The following is a 27323-nucleotide window of genomic DNA, read 5'->3' on the forward strand; positions in this document are numbered from 1 at the left end:
AAAAGTACATACTGGTTAACTCATGTGAAGTGACTCTGTCTCTTTTAAAGAGTAGGCACAATTTCAATATACTTCGAACACTTTCTATCCGTTTGTTAGTTTCTTTTTGAAACAGGGCGAGCCTGAAAGAACTGCCTTAAAAGAACGAAATTGCATAAGGTAATAAAATTTTGCGTGAAATTCTAGAGGCATAGGTTTGGGAAATTTCAGGAATGCAAATGGGAATCATTGTATAGTTATTTGTATATGGTATTTTCTTTTTCCCACAAGCGATTTGCACTCTGCGAAAATATGATGTACTGTGAACATTTTAAATAGTTATATGTATGCATGTATGTATGTATGAATGTATGTATGTATGTATGTACGTATGTATGTGTGTATGTATGTATGTATGTATGTATGTATGTATGTATGTATGTATGTATGTATGTATGTATGTATGTATGTATGTATGTATTTATGTATGTATGCATGTTTAGTTTATTCTGTAAATAAAACTAAGCAGCCGGAAACACCATTTCTAAATATGAAGAGAGTGTTTGGGTTCAGATTAAGGCCTGAATAAATTTTTGTTTTAGCAGAAATAGTGTATGTGTTGTAGCTCCTTCGGCTTGTCTTGGACGACAGATGCCTTGTCCCTTAAGAGATAAAAACATTCTGGCATTTCTTTTTTCTGTGTTCCCTACATTCTTTCGTGACATTTAGAAGGGCGCAAGACACTGCACAGGGCAAGCCCGGCGCTTTTTTGTTTGCACTAAATCATCGCCATCATCCTCAGTTTCTCATTCTTTTGTTGTTTTTTACTAGCAAATGTTGATCCGCATCAGAAAGGCATAGTTCTTGAATGTCATGTTCGTGTGGCAGCGCCAGACGACGATGCCTGTTGAGTATATAAATTTATGCTGCCCCTAAGAGCAGCTGCAAAAATATAAAGGCTTTCACAAAATAGATTCTTCGGCCGTTTCCTTTTAAGCCGAATTCAATATTACACTATGATTTTGCTACTGGACGCTGTTTATACACCGGGGGATAAAACGGTATGGCACGTTCTCGCATTGTTTCGACTTTGTATATTGTTGCCTGCGCAAGTACGCAAGCAGAAACATTTAAAACGAATACAAACTGCAAGCAACCCTACAGACTGGTGTTATGATGGTCATAATGTTTGCCTGTTGGGGTTTTTGTCCTAAAATCACAAGAGGAGCACAAACTCCTTCATAGCTTTTCACGTTTGTATCTCGGCCTCAGTGTTGAAAAAAAGTTATATAAACTACTTCAACCCTACTTCAGTATTAAGGGATAGTGATGTCACTTGTTGTAGTCCATGAAAAAGCATAGGATGGCGATGCCTGTTTCATGCTTTTAGCATTTTCTGCATTATCGACCAACGGCTGTTTCTGCAAGTGGTACATTTTTCTTCGTGACACTATTGTATACCGGCAAATTTAGCCTCGGTCTTAAGCTAAAATGTATTCATACCTTTAACACTTTTGGAGCTAAGTAGCAGCCTTGCGGGTATGTCCTCAAAACCGATGTGAACTATTTCACATTTAGAAATCGTGCAATGAAGTGGTGTTCCCTTGAATAAACTTCTGGTATGCGAGTATGTCGTAAACACCTTGTTAATTATTTGGCTTCCCGGAATTGTGCAACCAAAACAGCCTTGCCTCCAGCAAAATTTAAGAAAGAAAAAGAAATTGCTAGGCAGAAAAGCCTCAATATTGTACATTTTACTTTATTCTAAATATATATATATATATATTTATATATATATATATATATATATATATATATATATATATATATATATATATATATATATATATATATATATATATTCTGAATGTTGGTGGCATGTTTCACAGAATAATACTAGCTTTGTTCTCTGAATTGCCCACTCATTCAGGTAATTAATTGCACATGCACAAGATCTCCAGAATGCAATGAAAACACACACTGCTCTCTCTAAGCAGCGCGAGGGACCTGTAGTATGGATTTGAAATTCGCAGAGCGTTAACTTGTTCTTAAATGTCGCAGAAAATAGTCAGCTGTACTTTCTTTTCGCTTCAACAACATCATTAGTCTCTAAAAGAGCTGAATAAGAGCTGCCTGCTTCAGACTTTTTTGCGACGTTGCCAGCGCTCACCATGGAAACAATACGGCTCTTGTTCAGAGAAATGGTAAGCATTCGTGCAGCTATGTGTCCTTGTCTCTTGCGGCGACGGCCAATTCTCATATGGTGCAAGTCCTACACTTGTGCAGCAGGTGTTAGAATTCGTTGCACTCACAAGCCAAGGGTTTTGGTAGGATCAAAGTTCGGTTTCTGGCCAAGGAAAACGGTGACCAGCTTTATTTCGCAATAGAAGCCGCAGGAAATCTGGACCATTGACGAGCACCCGCGGAGAAGTTGTATTTGTAGATGTATTCTAACTTGTACTCATTAGTATGCAAGATGCATTGTTCACTGGGTTTTTTTGTCTATAAATCAAAATGCAAGCTGTGCTGCGAGGGATCAAGGCCACGAGTCAGGATGCGCTGTATGCAAAATCGACAATTACGAGTGCATGCGCAGCCGCTGTCGGGCATGCCCGACAAAAATGCCCTGCTAAACATTATTGGGAGAGGCACAACATGCGGACAAAGTTGAGGACTTTCGAGCTAGAACATTGGACTGGAATCGTTTGCTGCAGGCGTGACAGATTAAATATAAGTCCTTCCGAGTTTTCAGAAATAAAGATAACAACAAGTAACCTATTTAGGAGATTAAAAAGAGAGCCACAGATGGTATGAGAGCCACAAATGGTATGCCAAGTGACAAATTCACTATTTTTCAGGAAGTACATCATCAGTCGGAGTGCAAGAACAAGAGAATTTTTTATTTAACTTACCTTTAAAATGACTTCAATTTGCGGGTCAGTGGGACTTCGTTGGAAACGTCACATGAAAGAGCGTTCGCCGCGGGGTTGGCGGCCTCCTGAAGCGATTGGCGAAAAGAGACCGTCTTCAAAGACTTTATGAGGGACAAATACTTACGCTTCATCAGCTTTTCTCGTGTGATCTTTCTTATGTGTATTTTTCTTGCGCTACTCAGTATGTTCTTAAACCTAGCCTCAATGTTTGTAGGGAATCTCACACACTGGGATACACATGAGGATGAGCTATATTGCAAATGTTTTCAGTTTATTCAGTTTACCGCACTGGGATTACTCACTTCCCAACAACAGTAACATTTGCCGCTCACTCTGCCAACAATATAAAAGAATTAGAAACCTGCATTGCAACTGAAACGCTGTAGCAGCTGTAAATTCGTCTAAGTATTGCACTGAAGCGCCGCATTTTTCCCTGCAATCCCCATTCTAAGAGAGACCACAAGCTGTTAAAGCGATGTAGCCAGAAAGCTAAGTTTTGTTTTTACACTTGGATTTGTGTAGAGCCCTTCGTATTCTCTTTTATTTCTCAACTTATTTAGGAACTTCTGTAGCTTACCGAAACAGCAAATGTTTCTCTCAAAAAATTGGTTACGAGAACGAAAGGTGTGGTTAGGTGAGCCACCATAATTTTTACATTGTTATCGGAGATGGTTCAGTGGAAGGGTGCTTGGCGGGGAATGGCCCATAATTGTGCAGTAATGTACCTGGAATCATTTCTCTATTGATGCCAAAATATTGGACGCGTGGAATAATCAGTGCAGAAACAATTTCAGGGTGACAACCTAAAGAAAACCCCCATTACTGAACACGCGGCATTGTGTTCGACCCCAATTCTAAGAGGCGCACATCAGCTTTCATCTCAAACAAGTCAGCCACTGTCCCTGCTTCCTCTTTACCGCAGCAGTGACCCAACCCATGCCAGCTTGGACCACGGTAACATTTACGCTATTTAAGCGCAGAAAACACGCAAGGTTCATTGGGATTTTGCCACCAGCACGCTGCCCATGCAGAGCCATGTATACCTCTAAACCTACATGCACCCACATCCTAGCATCATTGTTCTCTTGGGATCAGTACCTGGCAGAGACATCACCGTTAAAAATACACAAAAATAAGCACCTAACGTCATTTATTCGATTTCAAAACGTGCGACATTTGTCGACTATTTGCTAAAAAGATCCTGCCGTCCGAGCTTCGCGGCTTTAAAGTAAATTCTCTAATTTTGATGTAGCATCTTGAGTTGAACTAATGCAGTGCTATAGTTAGGTCGAGGGATTTACCGGAAAGAACTGTTAAATCAATTCTTACACAAACTGTTCTCGTGAAACACCGTGGTCCCCTATGTTTCACAGTGCTTCAGTCTCAATGTTAAGCCAATCGCCCTATTCATTTGATTATTCTGACCGTGATGGGAGGATTGATTCTGTACTGTCGGCGAAGTAGGAAGTCACTACCGTACCCCCAGGGAATAGGCGGGAACGGAAGGATTATGGCGTGCAGTACCTACAATAAATCAGCCATTCTTCGGCACAGGGGAAGTAGTTTCTTTAATTAACTGTGGCGGTGCGTCGAAAGTGACAGCGAGTGTTAAAATTCTTTTCGTGAGAGTTCCCTGGAAATCCATGCTTCGCAAGCGGCGTTGGCGGCATCCAACAATGCTCATAATGATGACTATGGTATAGGGTCTGCATTAGAAGTTTCCTGGCGCGCCACTAGTTGCAATGAAGCGAGACTAAAACGTCAATGATCATTCTGTTAGTATTGCAAACACGTTGACTCGCACCGAGGAAGACATGGTCGCCGTAGCACCATTTATTCCTGAAAAATGGTGCTCGCCGCTTGTCATTGCGCGAATGGGATAGCTGGTACAGCAGTGCGAACACAAATACTCAGAACACTGGACCGCATAGCCGGGGGTGCTGCTAAAAATGTTATGCAACAAGTAGCGCTATCCTGCATATGCGAACAACGCGTGTGTAACTGTTCAGAACGCGAAGTACACGAATAAATTGCCCCCATCTCCCCGCGAAGGAACCCTGGTGTGATGCGCAGCATGCATCCGCGAAATGAGAGAGTACACGTGTTTTAGCGACCACCACCCAACTCTTTATTACATTTAAGAATGATGCCTTTATGGTCAGTAAAGTGCACAGTGAGCGGTTGCCGCAGCAGTGGTCGAATTTTGGTTTCATCGTCGATGTTCGAGAAGAACGAGAGCGAGCGCTGACTGAACCTCCGCGGAGCGATACCCGCTTTATATTCACAGCGCTTGAAGGAGAGGAGACCGCGGAAGAGAGTCGCGCATGCGCGCACATGCGCACCGGAGCAGCTGTTAACGCAGCGTTAAAGCAGCGAAGCGCGCGCCAACAAAGCGCGCCAGCTGTCGTTATGCTAATGCGCCGGAGTGAGAGTGTTGCGCACAGCTGTGGGAGAAACGAACGGAGGAGAATCGCGCATGTGCAGGTGGCGTGCGGACGGACGCCGACGACGCAAGAGGGACATGCCTCAGATCAAGAGATGCGCCGCATCTAAAAACGGGTGTTGTGCGCGGCGTTGCCTAAGGTGCTATTCCAAACCGCTGAACCGGTGCAGCGCATATCGGTGAATGGGCTGGGTAGAAAGTCAACTGCCAGGAAGAGGTACACGGCTCAAAAACAAGGATATTATAGCTATAATGTAACTAGCAATGTGTGAGAAAAAACTGTAAGAATTTGTTTTTCACGCCAGCGGGACGAGTATAGGAAACACACCAATATTATCAGCGGCATTCGGACGAAGCAGGCTCTAGAACCGTTCGTTAAGAAACGCGAAACTGTAGATCGACAGATGCTACCTTTCAAGGACGGAAAACTAACTTCACAAACGGAAAAGCACAAGCATAATCTTTCTCGGGGCCCGGTGAGACTTCAGGATGCGAAGCATTCGTAAGAGGTGTACCGGAGGTTAGGTAGCACGTAAGGTGCCAATAGGTACGGCCTCACGATGAGGCAGAGATCCGGAGTCTTAGGTCCCGCGCCTGCAATGGGCGGGGGCGTGTCAGCGGAATTGTCAGTTGCGGCCGAAACGTAGGAGAGACACACATCGATGGCGGCTACGGTGTCTTGCTGCATGCCAGCTTCCTCCATGCAGGGTGATTGCACTATACGCGGGCGCCGTCATTCGGGATCATTCGCTCGGCGCCGCACATGGAATGCAACAACCAGTCATCATGGTGTGTTGGCACAGCTCATCCAGATGCTGTTCATTAGTAGCGCGGTATAATATGAAAGGGCAACTGATTAATACCGACACACGGAAAACGACCGGCCGCCACAAGACCCGTGCGACCATGTTGACAATTTTAACCCAAAAACGGCGCCGTTTGCAGAGGTCGGTGGCATTGACCCTTCCACACGGTGCCTTCACATTGTACGGTGGTGCTGACTTCGAGACATTCTGGTAACGGGTCCCCTAGCCCTAGCTTGAGAAAGTCTAGGGAGTAATGACAATCATCGTTCATGAAAAAAGATTTAGTGAGCGGGCTAACTTGTGTATTTAGAAGCATACATTACTTAATTTGACAAGAAGGACCACTGTGCAATCTACAAACTTGTTAACCAGTGGAATGCAGTTGGAGCGTAGTAAGCAACGCTTCAAAACGTGTGCTCTGATGCGTTAGTCTGTGCAGCCGTTCAGTGGCCACAGCGTGTTTGCGAAAATGCAGTGCAGCCGGCTTTGTGTGAATTTGGCTTCTAGGTGGCACAAGGTTTGTAACTGTATGGCGTCTTGTCGTTTTTACGCTAAATTGAACAAAGCTACCCTTAAAATCAATTTACAGCGGCCGTATTTGAAATTTTACCAACGTAGAGTCATCTGCTTAAGGGTACATGTTGACTTGGTGTGTAAACTATATTATGGCAGCAAAAATTCAAAAATCATGGGTGAACAGTCTCGAGCCGAAGAACGTTGCTACATAGAACGACCATACCTGGGTCAAAAACAAGGAACCATGTTTTATTTCAAGTGATCGTGAGAGCCTTGCGTGGTTCCCGGTTTTCCTAATCTTAACGAAAGACATGAAACATGAAATCGAGGGCTAGTACGGATTCTCGCACGAAAAAGACCCGTGACGCAATCGTGATGACAAGGAAGCCGACGGTCTCGGTCGTATACGTAGCTTCGCAGTAAAAGCGGGCAATTGTAAAGTTTCCAGATACTTCATTGGCTGACATGCACAGTTACATCCACTCACTAAGAAAACACGGAGCTGAGTATTATGCACTGAACATGATTTACAAAACTTAAGTTTAAAGTACCTGTTTCGGAGTCTTCTCTAAATGCAGAAGGAGCATGTTAACCTTAGAACACAAGTTTTGAAAGAAGAATTTGTGGACTCTTAATCCTAAAACCATACAGGTATCCTAGGTGTCCCATCCCTTCCACGAACCGGTTGGCGTTATTGACCACATGTTCTCCAGGGAGATTGAGTCTTTTTTGGGCGATTTTCAATACGTCTCTTATTTGTGGAAGCATTCGCCCCTGATTGGATTTTTTGTCATTTCCACCTAAGCTTGCGGACCACCAGTAATATATTTCAGCGTATCGCTGTGACGGTAATGCTGAATTGGAACAAAACATCCAACTGCGAAACAAATATACACCTGACGATACCTTACATGAGTTTTTCATACTGAATGTGGCTGTGCCTGACGCCCTCATTCGGCAAACGACCTGATTTGGAAATTAAAGAGTGAAGAGCGCGACCAACGTCCTCGTTGCACCAACCAAACCCGACTGCCCAAAATGACAATATATTTGGCACCAAAAATGCGAGACCCAGGCCTCGGAGGGGAAGCTCCTGGTAACGATTTCGCAAGCAAGAGAGCCTCTCTGCCCGCCCTGGCTGCGCGTTTTGTGTCCCCGTCTTCCTCGTCCTCCGGCACCTCATCACAATGAACCCGGGTTTAAGAAAGTTGTTCGAGAGCAGCACATATTCTAGAAATGAAGGGGTATTTCCAAGTGGAGAGAAGTTCTGTGTGCACACAGAAAAGGTCTCGCGCAGTGTCCGCAAAAGGGCAATCAGTCTCACCTCCACACTTCAACGCAAAGAACACGCACGAAGTTATAGAGGGAAAAATACATCAAATTAGTCAGGAACCAAAAGGATGTCAAGAAACAATCAAAGAACACATTAGATACTGAAGAGAGGGTGACAAGCTAGCATTAACTCTGCTGATGTAGTCAGCCCCTACATGGTCAGTCTGGTAGTGGCCTGTTTCAAGAAGACAAGCGCGTGGGTTGCTTAACTATTGGTTCCTGATATTCTAGAGTATCTGACATGCCCGCGTCTACCGACTTTGTATATCTTTTTGGCGACCGTGATGTCTTTTCACTGTTTTATCCAGAGGTTCTTGTAATAACTAGACATTTCGTGTGCACGACCTTCTAGCTTGATAGCGACGATTGTGGGTTAGCCGATCGTTTCATGGCTGCGCAGGTGGTGTCCTTTGATTTTGGGTCACTGCGTTTGAGGTGGAGCATTTACGTCGGCTGAGACAGTTTTGCCTCCTCTCACCTCTCCGACAATATCTGTTTTTCGGGCTGCGTTTAAGCCGTGTAGGCTCGTTGAGCTGTAGACAGGCAAGCTGTTTCAAAAGTGCGGCGACTTGCGGAATGCTGTGTTTAACGCGGGTTCACATCCTCGTCGTTGGACCATCGACTTGCTAAGTGCTGCTTTGCACGTGCGCGATAGGTTTTTGTTTTCCAACGCTTCTGGTTCTAGAACATCTTTGTCTTGGTTACAGCAAATTGGCAGTGTCGCGGCGGTGTTGTCGGTGTCGGTGCAGCTGCCGCGCTGAAGTTGGCGTTTAGGGGGCCGACACTAGTGGCAGCGGACGAAGGCGATGGCGCCGAGGGTACAATGGGCGGCTGTGGAGCGTGCGCCGAGCGCCAGTGTACCTCTTCTGCTGCGGGCCGAAAGGGGTTGTCGCTGAACCTGTAGTGCGCAAGCACGGTAGCATGACGGTCCTCTTGGGGGTTTCGTTCCGCGGTGGTGTGACAGCATGCAGTGGAGCTCGAGTGGAAGCGTCTCCCAGAGGGAGTGCTTCAAAGGCTGTATGCTGACATGTTTGAGCAAGAGGGCAGCCTCAAGCTTGAAGAACCAACCTCTGAGATAGCGCGGCTCGAACGCCGGTATTGGTGGGTCCCCCCACGTCGCCATGTCGCTGTGCCGCTAGTCCGGTAACAGCCGTGGAACACTCAGGTCACCACATGTAGGGAGCAGACTCGGTTGGTGTGGCTGATGCGGCTTCCTGCGTCTGTTTGGAGAGAGTATGCCCGGCCAGAAGTGGGAGCGGAGAAGACGAGCAACCGCCCAGCTGCACAGTCGTATTCGATATCATGTATGGCGCGTGGAACAGCTGACGCTGACCAGGCCCGGCTGATGATGATTGTGGCGGTGAAGATTACGATGAAGATGGTGTCGCTACAGCAGGATTCATGAGGATGACCAAGATCCCGTCTTTCGTTTCGGTGCATTCTGCCGACAGGCGTTCAAGTTCTCACAAAAGGTCGTAGTCACAACGCAGGTCTTGCCAGAAATACTCTTGCAAAGTGTGGCCCGTTGTCCTTCGGACGCCGTGGTGCCCCGCCATGATGCTCTCATGGGCTGCTCAATGGATCGGTTCCCGAAGTTTCTTTGGAATGACTTGTTTATACATTGTACCTGTGGCAAGCTGGTACAGACGGCACAACAGGTATTTTGTTTCATAAGCAAGTGCATCTGTCCTTTTGCAGATGAAAAATTCTTTCCGAATTTAAAGAAACATTAACGGAGGGTACGGTCTCTTCGTTGTTCATGGGTCAACTCTTCTCTTCTGATATCAACGCAGCTCATTCAAGCCACTGGTAAAGGCGCTACCTCGGCCTTGTTTGCCTTGGCAAAAGCCGAAACCGAAAATCTGCGGGTAGCTGGGCGGCTGTTGCCGCAATTGCTACATTTGGGCTATCTTTGAGTTTCCAGTCCGGATCCGGCTCATGAGGCTCACACCTTGAATATTCCGGAGCACGATGACATAAATTAGTCAATCTATGCAAGCGGCGGTAACCTCGCCCACAAAGTACGGGTTTTGGACGTAGACTTTGGCCTCCGCGAACTTGACTGGTCTGTCCGACAGCAGTAAGTGGGTAGTTCTTCCCGTTAACTGATTTTGTGCGACCAATTCACGTCGCAGAACAATGGTACTTCTAGTAGTGTCCCGCAAAACGCTTTCGGGCTTTCCGAATAGTCTTCCTTCGACTACTGGTATTCTTTTCCCAGGGCAAGGATGTTGCTTTACGATGCAACAAGAGTTCTTGAAACTGGAATTATTATCGCACTTGTCGTCGAGGTCGATGCTCTGTCGTTACGCTTCCCGTAGTTGAGGGAGGACACAAGCAGCAACTTGCTTTGTTCCTTACGCCCTCTTTCTGCAGGGCCCAATTTTATGTCGAAGGCAACCACCAGTCACGCATCATTCTGGTTCCTTAACGGAGATACGGCAATCTTGAGCTCAGTGTCCTGGGTAATTGCGCAGAAAGCATTTTCGTAACGCTTTCTTCTATGAGTCGGCCGCAGTTTTTGTTGTATCGGTGACGTCCTCGAAAGTCTTATCAAGGTTCGAGAGCTTTGTGCCTCTAGAAAACGATCTGTAACCTCAGCCAGATCGTTCAGTGTTTTGCACTTTCCCTCTTTCAGGAAGATGACGCTAGGAGGGCAGCAGCGGTTTAATTGTTTTCCAGTCATTTGATCGCGAAGAGCCTCTAATGTTTTTTTTCACAATCGCCATCTCAATCCATTGACCAAATTATCCCGTAAGTCTTGCTGCTAGTTGTTTCCCGGTTTCGCCATTCTCAGCCCTCGCTTTCCTGAACTTTTTTTGGTAATTTTGGGCTTGGAACCGAAAACGCTAAAGCAACGCGCGTTTCATTTTAGCGTAATCTACGGACTCTTCGGCGGTCATACGGCCTATGATGGTAAGGGCCTCCCCACTCAAGCACATTTTCACAGCTAGGGCACATTTGTTTTGAGGCCGCTGCTGCAGGGTTGCAGCGCACTGAAACCGTTGCAAGTACGTGTACAAGTCGTCGTGCTTCACGTCAAACAGAGGGCGAAATTTATGCGGGTTGATCGCAAGTGGTGTTCAAACAACTCCACCTCCCGCGGCGACATTTGGTTGGCTAGTACCACCACCCTCTTGGAGTGGGATCTTTACCAGTAGCAGCTCCTTCTGCCTTTCTGTGACATCTTTAGCTATTCCCGGGGCTTCTCTCTTTCAACGGTTTCTCGTCTGGCTTCCCTCACAGTGGCTCCAGCCGCGCGTGGCTAAACACGTTTGCTCTCGATCCACGCCCTAAGCTCTGGTCGCGAGAGTCCCAGCTGCATCCCCATTGCCAATAATTTTTCGAGATCATTGTTGTTGCAGGTAACGTTACAGGCGCGCTAGTGCCTCACTGACTCCTTTCGTCGATGTTAAGAAGACGGGGCCGGCTCGCCGTTTTTGTAATGAATGGGCCTAGGATTGGCGAGAAATGAAAGAGTAAATGGCCTGTGCGTGCGCGAGGAAACATTGCTTTATACATGACTAGGAAGCAGAAGCAGAAGTCATTGGTCCACATGTCCGTTGTAATGGCACAGCGGATTTCGTTGCATTCTGGTTGCATAGCGACCAGGCGGCCGTTGTATGGCCCCACCGTCGCTCCAGCGAACAGCGCCGCCCGTGGCGAACTGCTTGTCAGTCGAATGCCGGTGGTGGTCGGCGCAGCGTTATTGTGCATGGCGTTCTGTCGTTTTTCTTAGGTGCGGCTTGCAAAGCGTATGTAACCACAGGGACTTTTTTCAGATCGGTAAAACTTGAGCGTGGATGCGACCTTTACAAGGCATGCATTGTGTGTGCGTGATTTACGTCCATACTCAGTATTTACAAATAGCAGACGACGCTCAATGCGCCTAGCTGGAAGTCAAGCTGGAAGTGAAAGTCGTTTCCTTCATGCAACTTTTTTCATGCCTGGATGCAGTTTCGCGTATCGAGGAGTATATTGCAGCTAAATGTTCCCACAAAGACGGTGTGTGCAGCCGATCGAGGAATGCTGAGGCGCTGGCCTTTGGTAGTTGATGACGAATCAGCGTCGTGCACAAGCGAAAGACTAAGTTTATGGGTGCCTTCTAAGATTTACAAAGGCCGCCAGGGGGCCACGCTGAGCGCCCGCTCTACCGTCGGCTCCGGAGATTGTTCGTTTTAATTGGAGAAAGCGTTGATTGTCGTCTCCACAGCTTGCCGTGGTTTCACCGGAAGACAGCAGGACCCCTTGGGTATCATCCTTCTGGGCATCCTTCCAACGTTGTCTTCGCTACAAGCCACGGAAAGACTGGACCCCGCCACTCGCAAAGCTAGGCCTAACCAGGCCTACCGCCACAGCCTTTTTTGACGTGTGCTCGCCACGCTGGCAGCTGCGCATCGGCTCCCTTAGCTTGCCCCTACGCCATAGAAAATGAAGTCATGGGTGAGCCCATCACTCCGGCTGAACTAGCCACGCCGGGTTGGGCGCACATTCGACGCAAGCAGAAAGCAGTGCGCAATGTAGAATCTCCGCCGTAACAGGAAAGTGTCTCTGCACAGCATGCCCGTTCGACGAGAAGAAAAGACCCACACCGCGAATCGCTCCGATTGAGCCGTTCCCCTCGAACGACGTTAAGATTGTCCTGCGTCCACCACACGGTCTAGCCTTAGCCACTTTTCCAGTAGCGGCTCTCGCGGACACAATTCAAGCGCATACTCAAGTAACTCCCAACTGTGAAGATAAGATCTGCATTCAGGCAAGATCCAATTTTATTGTGGTCAGCACTCCGTCCAAAGACCGACCGCTGACATACGCAGCACTATCATCTATCCTAATCGGTGAGCAACGTTACGAGGTAGCAACTCATGTACCAGCTCCAGCAAACACGGCTCTGGGTACCATCTTTAATAACCCCGAAACGAACACTCCTGATCAAATAGAACAGAGTATCTGCAACTCCAATCCTCACCTTAAGATCCTGGATGTTCGCCGCCTCAACACCTCGAACATGGCGCAGATACTTTTCGACGGGCCACACGTGCAATACTGGATTCGGTACAGAGAGGCTGCATACAGACGCAAGCCTCTACGCCGGACGACCGAAGCCTGCGCCCGGTGCTGGCAGTCGGACCACCGCCAGGATGTGTGCCCGAACAGACAAACTGCACCCCGCTGTCCCCGATGTGGCATCACCGACGCCCCCGAAAATGAGCCCTGCACTCCGCAGTGCATAGTATGCGGAGCAACCCACCTCACGGGTTCAGCGGACTGCCCGCGACGTTACAGACTGAGGTCCAGACCGCTTTCCTATGCGCAAGTCGTGGGACAACAAAGCTCTCCAACACTTGAATGCTTCCCACCGCTACAATCTAAGAACCACAAGAAGTCGTCATCCAAAACGGCCAGCAACCAGCGACACTCCAGCAACTCTCAACAACTGACGACGAAGACACCTTCTGGAATACAGCGGCAGCAGGTGAGCGGCTCACTCGTAACCTCCCAGCTCACAGCTCCATCCCCCTCCTGTCATCCCCCCAATTAACAATCCCCTAGCTGATGTATTACGAGAATTACAAACCATCCCAAAGAGAATCGCAGCCGTGAAGGAAGAAAATGCACCTCTCAAAGGAGAAAACTATATGTTCAAACGTCACCCTCCCCCTAGAGAAAACCCCACGTCGCCTCCTCCTAAGCGCAAAGCCCTAATTCACCCTCAGAGGAACCGCAGAATGAACCCGCCGAACTGTCGGCCTCCCAAACAGAAACACGCTTCGAAAGCTTGAATGTACCCTTATAGAACAGAAAGCCGAATACACACAGTTCTATCAATTACTTCTTAATGCCGAAGCGGCTATGCAAGTATCGATAGGGGCGATGAGGGCGGAACTGCACGGCTGTCTCAGTCAATTTGTTACTCCGTATAATGCGCCAGGACTTTGACATCGCGCATGAAGCCAACCCCTAAAGAAATCTGTATCTGGCAGTGGAATCGCCGAGGTTTTTTCCGAAAACGTTCTCTTCTGGAAATGTTAATAAGCACGGTTGCTAAACACCCTCCGTCATAGCAATACAAAAACCTGGTCTTCGAGTCAGATTAAGTGGATACGAATCATTCCAAGACCACAACAACCCATACACCGCTACTCTTGTACATCGCAACATTTCGGCAACCCATAAACGCATCGACAGCGTGTCCATACCACACGACATGATTACCATGTATCCAAAATGTCCGTCTTCTCCTCGTCTGTATGTACTTAACGTATACAGCGGCCCAAAAGAGCATAAAAACACTTTCAGAACCCTGTTTTCCCTAGCCAAACAAGAAGTGAAGAATCATCCCCTCCTAATAGTCGGAGATTTTACAGCCCAACACACTGCATGGGGCTATTCTACAATCACCAAAGAAGGACGCTTACTGTGGGAGCATACACAGTCGCACAGGCTCCCTTTCGAAACACCACCGGACATGCCAACAAGAATAGGAAATAGCGCACAGAGAGATAGCACTCCGGATCTTGCATTTACTCACAACGTAAAAAATGCCTGTTGGAACAATACGGATAACCATTTAGGCAGCGACCATTATATCATACAGCTTACCATCCCATCCAGCGTCACTCCTCAACCTGAACGCAAACAATAATGTATAACGGATTGGCATGCCTTCAGGATAACCCGCAACCAATGCTATGAACAGTCTTCCGAAAAACCAACCCTAGACACGTAGGTTGCGGAACTGATTAGTGATAAGAAAGCGCATGATCAGCTACTTGATCCAGAAATTAAGGCAGACATGGTAGACTCGCGCCTCCATAGCATGTGGGCAGCCCTACGTAGCCTACGAGAAAGATGGACAGCCACTAAACACAAACTACTAAGAAAGAAAATAGCTGAACTTGCACACAAAACAGAAAAATATGCCACTGGGCTAGCAACCCGTAGATGGGGAGAAATTTGCGAACAATTAAGGGGAACACTCAGTATGAAACGCACCTGGTCCCTGCTTAGGCACCTACTGGACCCGTGTCAGTCCAAAACAACACAAACTAATGGCATGACACAGTTAATACACAGCTACCCTGGTACACAACAACAGCTCCTTACAACTCTCAAAGAAAATACATTCCCAGTGGTGAACAACGCCCCCTTCCTGACTATCGGGGAGTTCTTAATGAGCACCTAGAGGCAGACATTACGGAGGCGGAAGTCAGGTCAGCACTTGCTAATCTCAGAACTGACTCAGCCCAGGGTAAACATGGAGTAACCAACAAAATGTTACGAATCTAAACGACAACTCTGTTTCCACATTAACTTACTTCTTTAACCAACATTGGAATGCAGGTACCCTGCCTCAAACATGGACTCACGCAAATATCTCTTCAATTCCAAAGCCTGGCAAACCCGTGAGAATTGATCACCTTAGACCAATATCACTCACATCTTGCATAGGGAAACTTCTTGAGCATATCATACATTCTCGCCTCCTCAAACTCATAAATCAAAGGAAGTCTCTCCCATCCACAATGCTTGGCTTTCGTGCTGGGCTCTCAACTAACGACGTTCATCTTCAACTTCATCATGACATCCTAGCCACACCACTGCGGGCCGACACAGCTGCAATTCTAGCTTTAGACCTTACAAAGGCTTTTGATAGAGTCACGCATCAGGCAATATTACAGGGCCTTTCTACTATCTCCCCTCGCATAAAAACATACAACTACATTAAATCCTTCCTCACCTCACGAACAGCGACGCTCCGCCTTGGCCCTTTAGAAACGCAGGAATTTAGCTTACCATCAATAGGAACACCGCAAGGAGCAGTGCTTTCACCGCTACTCTTTAAATTCGCCCTACTTCAAATCCCGGAAGCACTGAACAAAATACCAAATCTTCATCATAGTCTCCATGCGGACGATATTACACTCTGGACGAAGGGGGAGCAGTGACGCCGAAATAGAAGACATTCTCCAAGCTGGTGCGACAGCTGTTGTAGAGGGCGCTGCCCTCACTGGCATCCAATGCTCCCGCACGAAATCTGAGCTATTGCTTCTACCCCCGAGGAAAAGACAACATTGGAATCCAAATATCTCTGTTTACATTGCGTCAACCCCTATACCGATTGTCTCAAAAATCAAAATTCTCGGACTCACTATAAATCGCTCCAGAACTACTACGGACTTTATAAAACAACTTTGTTCTCGCGTCACCCAAACCACCGGGTTAATTAAACGCACTACTATCCGAAATAACGGCGTTAAAGAAGCTGATCGACTACGTTTATTCCAAGCATTTATCATCAGCCGTATTACTTACTACCTCGCATACCTACGCCCAACTGACGCGGACCTAGCGAAAATAAATTGTAGAATACGAAAAATCTATAAGGTTGCCTTACATCTCCCATCCGGCACTTCCACTGCCAGACTTGAGGTCACCGGTACCTACAACATGGCACAGGAGCTCATAGACGCGCACCGTATTGGACAACTGAATCGACTAACCAAAACACTTCCTGGACAGCACCTCTGCTTAAACGCCCCCAACTCAAAGCGCCCATCATCACAGCTTCGAAGTCTTCTATCCTACTGGACATTCACGCTGACATCAGTATGCGCTCCTCCCTCGAAATATGCACCCTGATGCACACCGGGGCCGCAGGATGCACAGGGCGAAAAAGCTTGCGGAAAAGTACCCGATACGCGCGGACACAGTGTATGTTGATGCAGCTGAATATCGGCACCGCAATGCATTCGCTATAGCAGTCATCAACGCCCCAAACAATCGGCCACTCACTTCTCTCACGATCCACACGGCAGAACCGGTCACGGCGGAAGAGGCGGCAGCGATCAGTAGCCCTTGCAAGTCGGCCACCACCCTAAATCATATTTTCTAATTCGAAGACGACCATTAGAATTTATTCTGCGGGTACCATCTCACCCCAGGCCCTAAAACTTCTCCTTCAAAACCTACCTCATACCCAAGTTCAGCTGATTTAGACTCCTGCCCACACTGGGCTTGGGGGTAACGAGGTGGCACACACGACAGCCCGAGCACTCACCTCCCGGGCGTGCGCCACCTCCGTAGCCTCTCACGGAGCCAGATCAGCCCGAGATAGCCTATTGAGCTACAACGAAATAACTACTCATTACCGCCTCTCTCGCCTCAAATACCCACCGGCCCAGCCCTCACTGACGTACACGGAAGAACGACTATGGAGGCTCGCACAGACCGAATCCCTTCCCAATACGGCCCTCCTCCATCACATACACCCCTCAGTTTATCCCTCTCTCTTTTGCCTACTATGCGGAACAAGGCCACGGTGCACCATCACATGTGGGCCTGTCTATGATTCCCTCCCTCAAATCAATTCCTCGGAGCTCTGGGAGGCAGCGCTGAGCTGCTCTGACCCGGAGAGACAGAAGATCATCATAGCCCGGGCTATGAAGGTCGCCACACAGCTCCGGCTCCCGGCCACCTCTTCGCTTAGAGGTCTTCTTTAATAAAGTGCTTCTCTCTCTCTCTCTCTCTCTCTCTCTCTCTCTCTCTCTCTCTCTCTCTCTCTCTCTCTCTCTCTCTCTCTCTCTCTCTCTCCCCCTTCTAAGATTTACCTCAAAACAGACATTGTGGTGGACGACGCTTCCGTAACTTCATTAACTACGGCTGAAACGTGTTTAATTTTACAGAAATGCTCTTACTACAGTCATCGGGAATTGTTTACAGAATAAATACCACATGATAGAACGTTATTGCTTGTCGTGGAGAAGCATTGCTTTACAAGAATTACAATGGTTGCTGGCTAGTATTGGTTAATGGTTTTTCAAAAACCAATTCCTGCGTGGCTGAAAGACGATAGACAGTAGGGTGCCGAAAACCTGTACTGATCAGTTTCACAACTGAATGCTGCGGTCGTTTTACAAGATGCCACGTACCCTTGAAAAATCATGCACTTCTCCGTCTAACGACGATGATGTGTCTCGCAAAACTTTCTCGTGTGAGTTTCATTGATTGCCTTCTGGATTTAAACTTTGACTACTTGAGCTTCGAATTTGACAAGCACGCACTTTGGTCATTTGATCGCAGCGTCTTTGACCAATTCCTATTTGATTTCACGCGAAGAAAGCTTTTTTTAACCAACGTAATCATTACACGGAGGGCTAGATGATTTTGCTCTTTAATTTTGAACTTTCATGCACCCCCCTCCAAATATAAACTTTTTCCAGCGTGTCGAAAATGTGTCTGTGCTGGAGGACTCGGGCTGTTGATGTTCTCAAGCACCCACATAGACAACTATAATCGTCGCGTTAGCACAGCTACACGATTTCTTCAGGACGGCTTTTACAAATAACTTCGTGGCCGAGATGTCACTAAGCAGTTGGAATCGTTTTGTGTAGATGACTTTTAGATTTACAATAGCCCTTTTTGCGCTTCATGGGAACCATCGTAATCATTAGAAGGAGGGCTAGATGATTTTGCTGTTTAATTTTGAACTTTCATGCACCCCTCTCCAAACATAAACTTTTTCAGCGTGTAGGAAATATGTCTGTGCTGGAGAACTCGGGCTGAATCTCCCATATTTGAGGCAATTAATCGCGCGTTTTTGGCGTCTTCACAAGGCAACCCGATTTTTTAGGTACTCTGTAAAGAATACTTCAGCATAAAAAAACCGGCTGACGTTAATACTGCCACATTTTTAAGCATCAGTGCCAGCATTTATTCCACGCAGGTGGCAAAACGGGAAATGAAGAAGGGATAGTTTGTAGCTTGGGCAGTTGGGTGGGTGAATAACTTTGGCTGATAAAAAGACCGTCACAAACGTGGGAGTTCCACTTCTGCATTCAGGCTCCCATGCTGTCACAGTGTCGCTCACCAAAACCGAAAGCACAAAGCTCACGGTCACAGAAAGAAAGTCTAAACTACCGCAACATTTATACGGCTACACGGTAATCCATCTCGTACGCAAGTGTTTTGCTCTTCAAAGCACACGTATCGAGGTATCCCAGCGCAAGGCTGGAGTGGAAACCGTAGTCAGTGAAGCCAATGAAGATAATTAATTTAAAGTGATAGAAATGAATACTGATATTCATAATAGTTTTATTCTTACTCAGATCGTGCGAAGCCATGCGCAGAGCGCTGCAAAAAGCGCGCATGTCAGTGTAGCCATTGCGCAAACTTAGAAGCGTCAAAAAATTTTATGTGGCCGTTAGTACGTTTAAGAAGACATGAATACTAATAATACTAGTTTTATTCGTACTGAGACTGAGTGGAGACAAGCGTAGATCGCTGCAAGAAGCGCTCATGCCATTGTAGCCGGTACCCAAATTTATAAGCGTCCGAAACGTTTACGTAGCCGTTACTGCATATAAGAACCCAACACACCTGTATAGACTTCGTTTCATCTCACATTTCCGCCCACAACATCACCAAAATATTAAAACCACCGAAGCAAACACGGCAAAAACAACCGGAGGCTGTGTAGTCCAATGCAACGGCTCATTCCACTGACTAGGGGAGCGCCGAGTGGTGGCGCCACCCGTCTACCTGCCCGGTCCCTATATCCGCCACTATATCCGCAGCTCCTAAGCTGCGATGCCATCTCCACTACTTTACTGCAAATCGTGGGGCGATGCGGCAATACATCTGCTTTGTGGTTGCCATAGAGCGCGCCGATACTAGTTAGCTGCTCACCTACTTTTGCCAACGCAGTGCCTGTAACAATGTCGTGAGGTCGCATATCCTTCGCACAAAGATGCACCATAGAAAGAGTCACTTCGTCTTTCTCAGCTGCAGGAAGTAGGGTTCTCGTCGGCCTCAAGAAAGTGACATGCTTGCGCTTCCATAAATGTGCTTGTATCAGTGTCTCTGCACGTGTAATGAGCCAGTCTTTGAAGATCCGTACGTGAGGAACGACTTGCACGACTTGCACTGAACATGTCCCACAGGTTTCAAAGTCACACTTTCAACTACAACAGTATACTTGCCCCACACTGCACTTTTTCCGTCGAGTTTCTCTACTGCCTTGTAGCGTTCGGTGGAAATACCCCCCTTCAACACCTCGGAGCTTTGCGTGTCGATAGCTGCCGTCAAGTATTCAGTCTGCAAACGTCGATAGCGAAGCTGAGACTGAAAAATTGCTCTCGAAAGACGAGCTAACTGGGAGATCACTGTGACTAAGCGCACTGTTGACGCGCATTGACAAAAAAAGAAAGAAGCTGACCTTCGGGTATGTAGAGTCGCCACCATTCGACAGAGCCTGGCATCTTACACCACAAAGCGCTGGCCCAGCACAGACAGGGAAAGCGGAGGGAAAGCGGGCAGACGACCATCTCCCTTATTCTTTGACACCCAACGGGTCCGAAAAACGGAGTTTCACGTGCTAGCGACGCTCCCCTAACCACCACAAAGTGTTCTTCTAAAGGGAAAAAAAGATTTTCTGCGTGCAATGAGAGCGCGAATTCCGCCGAAAGCTCAGTGCCCAAGCGCCAATTAGTGTTTGTTTACCGAAAAGGCAGCGCTCGTTTTTTCCGAAAAAAACGTTTTTTAGGTGCGCCCGTTCGTCAGCTCATCAGTGGCTGCGTAAAGATAAGATACGACCAATTCTTTACCAGGCTGAGAACAGCGTGCACGTTCGGTATTAACGCGAAGGTCATATTGTTAACATATACTTTACCCTCAAATAACCGCGCTGTTATCTCGGAAAGGCCGTAGATATGATTCACCGCCAATGCCGTTAACGGCTGAAACCGAAATCTCTCGAAGTGGTTGATTTATAGATGTTTACTTGCTTTGTTGTTTCGCCGGTATGCGTTTCCTTTTTTCTAGAGTATAGGGCTGTCGGACTCGGTTCATTCATTTCGTCGAGGCGCAACGTACACGAGTGCATTCGTGCAGAATTTTTTGTTACCGCTACACTACGTTCTATACCACATCATATCGCTTCTGTATAGTTTCAATCATATTGTTACGTGGCGGCAGGACAATGACGAGGCGAACCATGGGCGACGGTGCAGCGATGTATTTACATAATGGTTAAAGAACCATTTACATAATGCCAAAACGGAGCCCGGCCTGGCAGCCCGACGCACACAGCTCTTCTTCGTTGTCACCGTCCTTGGTGGTGGGTCATGGCGCCACGGGGAGTGTCCGCCACGTCCCGTGACATCACCCCGCCGGTCGAAGACGACCGCCCCGGTCGACGCCGACGCCAGTTGGCGAATGAATGCGGATGAGTGTGCGATGAGAAATGCAGACGAATCGCTTGCCGCCACGAATGACGATGATGGTGTTGATTGACGTCTGGCCTAGCAACAGCAATGGCTTCAGCCGCGACGAAGCGCCAAAGGTCCTAAGGCCACGTCGGACGGAAGGGCGGGGGAATCCATCTTCGGCTTGTATGGGCACGGCTCATCTCGGCTTGTAGTCACATGGGTCTTTCGAGCTGGGGACACGAGGCGGGGGACATCATCGTGTGGTGGTCTCTGCTGGGTTGGGGCTGCCCGGCGCGGGTTCGATATCCCTGGCGGCAACGTCCATACCGATGCGATGCGATGCTGGGACCAGGATTGGGATGACGAACCCGCACGCTCCACGAAATGTTACGTGACGGCAGGACAATGACGAGGCGGACCATGGGCGATGGTGAAGCGATGTATTTACATAATGGTTAAAGAACTATTTACATAATGCAAAACGGAGCCCGGCCTGGCAGCGCGGCGCACACAGCTCTTCTTCGTCGTCACCATCCTTGGTGGTGGGTCATGGCGCCACGGGGATTGTCCGCCACGTCCGGTGACAATATTAGGCGTTACTGTTTATGCGGCTGTTGGCGCATATAAACAACCCTACTCCCCTTTTGCGCTTTTCCTTTCGTCTTCGTCAGGCGGCCACGACGCCCGAAGGCACCGGCCACCTCCTACCACCAGCTACGCTCACCTCGATGATTTTCCGCAGAAACAAGGAGCAAAAATAAAGTTAAATTGACACCTCAGTCTTAACAGCTCCAATTTCGTTGGCTCAAGGCAGGGAACGCCACTCTGAGAAAGGTACTGATACACAAAGCTGACGGAGAGGCAGGTTTCTCTAGCAGTGTTAGCAGTTCAAAGTGTTGCACGTTTTTTTTAGAGCTTAGAGCTAGAAACTAGTCACGCTGAATGGGCGTTACTTGTACTTCCCTAAGCGAAGTGTCACTCAGCCGCATGTGTTGCTCAGTTCATCCCAAGTATTAGAGTTGAAGATCTCTCACACTTACCGGCCTGCCATACGCCCCCATGTGTCTCGGTGGTTAGCAAAGTCCCGTTGAATGTGAAAAGAAACCTGTTGGTGCTTTTACCGCGTCAGCAACATGTAGTTTCTGTGCTATCATACAAAACCTAAGTATTGCTTCACTATACCTGGCCAGTCCGGGCCATCAGGACGGCCCGGCCTGTACCAAGCATTTACATTTCGGCCCGAGTCCGGCCCCGGGCCGGGTGAAAAGATAGTCCGTTGGCCGGAGCCCGTCCCGCGGGCCGGGCCGGGCTTAGGCTTTGGGGTAAGCCCGAGCCCGTGCAGACATCTAATAGCCAACGCCACACCTACTACTAGTGGTGAATGGGTCCCAGGGGTTAAAAAGAACGTTCACAAGAAGGTGAAGGGGACCTTCCTTGGTATGTATGTATGTATGTATGTATGCAGGTATGTATATATGTATGTATGTACGTATGTATGTATGTATGTATGTATATATGTATGTATGCAAGTATGTATGTATGTATGTATGTATGTATGTATGGATGGATGTACGCGTGTATCATTGTACCGTATATGTTTGAACGTATGTACTTATGCATTGTGATGACTGGCATCCCCCGGCCGCGACAACGCGCAAGCAGACGACGGAAACAAGCCGGCGGTGGAAGAGAAGACGACGACGAGCGGGTCCACGCGGAGCGCGGAGCACGAGAGGGGAGTGTGCCGGCAGCGAGCAGCGACGACACAGCGCTAAAGGAATGGGGGCAAGGATTCCTCTCGGGAGGTGGTTGGAGGGCAAGCCAGGAGCGTGCTTGTGCCGTGCTCCGAGAATCGTCCCGGGAGCTGCTCCGGGGTCCCTCTGCTGCAACACGGGGTGCCTGTTCCCGCTGGCGAGATCCGGAGGCATGTTCCGGGCTAATATTCGGGGCGAGGCCTAGAGTGGCCAAGAACTAGCGCGGGCATCGACATTCTGTACCTGCGGCCACCACGTCTCAACAGGCGACGTTCGACCGAGGTTCCACGCGTTCCACCGACGTCATCCTGCCCAGCGTCCAATAGACTGGAACGTGAGCGTGTCCCTCGTTTTTCCCTTCCGCGCGAACTTTGGTTCGGACGTTAGTGTTATAGCCATTCCTCCGTGTGGCGCGTGTGCTGCTTTTTGTTGCCGATCAGGTCGCCAGTTCTTTTCCCCAGTGTTCGTGTGTCCTCAGAAGAATATATGTTTTTTTAATTGTTCTTGACCCATGGCGTCACTTGTCGTTGATCCTCCTCCGCGAGCCACACGCCCGCCTGCTTAACACGCGGCCTCACAATTTCTGGCGTCCGCGACAGGACTGCGTGCTCTAATTCCATCTTGAGACTAAGCAGGCCAGTGGGTGTGACAAGCGAGGATGGATCTAGAAAAGTTGATGTCCATCGGGAAGGAGTTAGGACTGTCCGGTCCAGCTCTAAAAGAATGGATCGATGAGGAACGCACGAAAGAAAGGGGCCGGCGCGCAACTGAACGCGAGGCGGCTAAAGAAGCGGCAATACTAGCCCAGAAGACAGAGCCCGAGACCAGAGCGTGGATTGAGGCTGAACGGGCCCTGGTAGAACTTAAGCTGCGGCTTCAGGAAGCGTCGCAGAGTTCTGATGTGGGAGGCGACACTGCGGCTAATGCAGCACAAGGCGTCCACAGCCCTCACAAGTTTATTCCTGCCTTTAACGAGGATCGTGATGAGCTTGATGCATACATCCAGCGTTTTGAAAGGACGGCAACCAGTAAAGGGTGGCCCTCAGACAAGTCGGCGCTGTCCCTACACTTGTGCTTGACTGGTGAAGCTCTCAGTGCCGTTGGTCGCATGTGTTCTGATGATGTCATGGATTACCCTAAACTAAAGCAGACCCTACTACAGAGGTTCAGGTACACCGAGGAGGGCTACAGGTGCAAGTTTAGGGAGTCTAAGCAACAGAATTCGGAGACAGGTCGTCAATTTTCGGGCCGCGTACTCGGCTACTTTGACAATTGGCAGGAGCTGGCCAAAACGGAGCAGACGTACGCCGCGCTCCGAGACAAAATAGTGGCCGAACAATTCCTGAACAGCTGTCACGAGAAGCTAGCCATTTTTCTCAAAGAAAGGGGCTACAAAAACCTGGACCAGCTAGTCAAAACCGCCGACCACTACCTTGAAGAGCAAGGTCTCACCAACTTGGCAAGAAGCCGAGAAGACGAGAGGTGCTGGCAGCCTGAAGTAGACAGGCCTTCTGACCAGGAGTATCCTAAGACGAGGCCTTACTGCTTGTTATGTAATAAGCAGGGCCATCGGCCAGCAGACTGTTGGACGAAGTCGACGTCTCCGTGTTCCAGCCAGCCCAGCAAGAAGAATGCCTTCTGCTTAAGGGGCCGCAATCTCGGACACCAGGCTGAAGCTGGCGCAAACCTTCCCGAGAACGAGGGTCAAGCAGCAAGCTTATTGCCTGGACCCAATTCCTTTGAGATGGAAGCACCGACCAAGTTTCAACGACACCAGGCTCCGCCAGAGTATGACAGCAGAAACAGACACAAGGTGTCTCACGAAAGGAAGCCGGTAATAGCAAGAAAGGTTCTTGGAGAAGGCAGCGTCCGCGTCCCAGAAGACCTGCGCGGTCGGAAGCTGCCGTCGTCTTCGCCAGCTGTAGCAGGATCGAAGTCCCACAGTTGTGCCTACGCATCAAAAAGCGAGGCTCCAAGAACAATGCCGCAGGTACCTACCGTTGCTGACAGCCCTTGCACTATCACCTCTGGTGACTTATGTGCGCTACAGCAGCAAGACCCTTCTCTCCGAAAGTTTTTCGGCGAGGTCGGAAGAAAGGGGACATTCAACGCAGCGGGGATCGAGTTCATGAAGACTTCTGGGGTTCTTTATCGACGGCATCCGTTGCCCTCCGGAAAAAGAAGAAAGCAACTCGTCGTCCCCCAGGAATTACGAGGCATCGTCTTGGACAAGGCCCATCAAAGAAACCTGGGCAGTCACTGGGGTCACCCGCCGCGGTGGCTCAGTGGCTAAGGCGTTGCGCTGCTGAGCACGAGGTCGCGGGTTCGATTCCCGGCCGCCGCGGTCGCTTTTCTGATGGAGGCGAAAAGCAAAAACGCCCATGTGTACGAGATTTCAGCGCACGTTAAAGATCCCCAGGTGGTCAAAATTAATCCGGAGCCCTCCACTACGGCGCGCCTCATCGCTTTCGTTGCGTCAGCGCGTTAAACCCTACAATCAATCAATCAATCAATCACAGGGGTATCAGGCGAACCATGGAGCGCGTCTGCAAGGACTTCTACTGACCAGGGATGCAAGCTGACACCGCAAGCTTCGTAAAGTTGTGTCGCGTGTGTCAGAGGGCTGCGCCCTAAACACCGACTAACCACGGGAGATCGTGGCGGAGATCGAGGCATTTCGGCGTGTTGCCATCGATCTGGTCGTCCACCTCTTGCCCAGCGCCTAGAAGAGAAACCCCTCCACAGGGTTCAAGATGCCACACGCACCCAACAACGAAGTTGCGGGTGTGTCATTTCCTCTAACTCCTGTACTACCACCGACTGCTCGTGCCGATTAACCTGTACTTTTCCCACTCACTGACAGAGTAGGCAGGGAAGAGGGCACCTTTGTCGAACTTTTTAATTAGGCAGTTTAGTCTACAGAGTGGTTTTAAAAGAGTGGCAAACGCTGTTTCTTTTGTTGGTTACCCTTTCATTGGGCTAGAGACTGTTTTGGACTGTTTCGGACAGTACCCTTGTCGTGGTGCTAGAAAGTCTAGCACGACAGAACATGCCTCAGTGCCATATGTCTCGTCGTGGCCGTGCTAACATTATGTGCTGAGTTTTGTTTGCCCCAAACAAACCTCTCGGGCAGGGGGGTGAATGTGATGACTGGCATCCCCCGGCCGCGACAACGCGCAAGCAGACGACGGAAACAAGCCGGCGGTGGAAGAGAAGACGACGACGAGCGGGTCCACGCGGAGCGCGGAGCACGAGAGGGGAGTGTGCCGGCAGCGAGCAGCGACGAGACAGCGCTAAAGGAACGGGGGCAAGGATTCCTTTCTGGAGGCGGTTGGAGGGCAAGCCCGGAGCGTGCTTGCGCCGTGCTCCGAGAATCGTCCCGGGAGCTGCTCCGGGGTCCCTCTGCTGCAACACGGGGTGCCTGTTCCCGCTGGCGAGATCCGGAGGCATGTTCCGGGCCAATGTTCGGGGCGAGGCCTAGAGTGGCCAAGAACTAGCGCGGGCATCGACATTCTGTACCTGCGGCCACCACGTCTCAACAGGCGACGTTCGACCGAGGTTCCACGCGTTCGATCGACGTCATCCCGCCCAGCGTCGAATAGACTGGAACGTGAGCGTGTCCCCTCGTTTTTCCCTTCCGCGCGAACATTGGTTCGGACTTCAGTGTTATAGCCATTCCTCCGCGTGGCGCGTGTGCTGCTTTTTGTTGCCGATCAGGTCGCCAGTTCTTTTCCCCAGTGCTTGTGTGTCCTCAGAAGAATATATGTTTTTTTAGTTGTTCTCGACCCATGGCGTCACTTGTCGTTGATCCTCCTCCGTGGGCCACACGCCCGCCTGCTTAACACGCTACCTCACAGCATGTATCAATGTATGTATGTAGGTATGCATGCATGTAGGTATATATGCATGTGTATGCATGAATGTATGCATATATGTATGCACGTATGTATGTATGCGTGTATTGGTATATGTACGTATGTATGTATGTATGTACATACCTGTGTTTAGTTCAATTTGGCAATAAATAAAGTAACGCGTGGAACACGCCATTTCTTCATAAGAAGGCACCCCAAAAGCTAAACAAATGTTTGTTTTAGCAGAACAATTGAAGGTTTCGTAGCTCTTTCAGCTTGCGTTTGACGACCCGATGGCTTTCTTTTCTGAGAAATAAATGGATAATTTTGGTGTTTCCTTTTCTGTGCTTCCAATCTTCTTTCGTGACATTAGGGAAAGCGGGACGGAGTGCACAGAGCAAGCCTGGCGCTATTTTTAACTACCCTAAATCATTGCCATGATTCTAGGAACCTATTTTATGCTTTTAATTTTTCCACAACCTTGAAAGCCCATGATTA

General features: G+C 48.7%; 1 protein-coding gene across 1 annotated transcript in view; it reads left to right on the forward strand.

The window, feature by feature from the left end:
* The first annotated feature begins 924 nt into the window (after positions 1-924).
* Positions 925-27323, forward strand: part of LOC144145378 (neprilysin-1-like) — a 145950-nt gene continuing 119551 nt past the window's right edge. Inside the window, exon 1 of the mRNA XM_077676965.1 lies at positions 925-1040. Coding sequence (XP_077533091.1) covers positions 996-1040 — 45 coding nt within the window. The 5' untranslated portion in view covers positions 925-995. The remainder of the gene's footprint in view (positions 1041-27323) is intronic.

Source organism: Haemaphysalis longicornis, unplaced genomic scaffold (genome assembly GCF_048455015.1).
Source record: "Haemaphysalis longicornis isolate Haplotype H1 unplaced genomic scaffold, Haemaphysalis longicornis Haplotype H1 scaffold_7, whole genome shotgun sequence".
NCBI classification, from domain to species: domain Eukaryota; kingdom Metazoa; phylum Arthropoda; class Arachnida; order Ixodida; family Ixodidae; genus Haemaphysalis; species Haemaphysalis longicornis.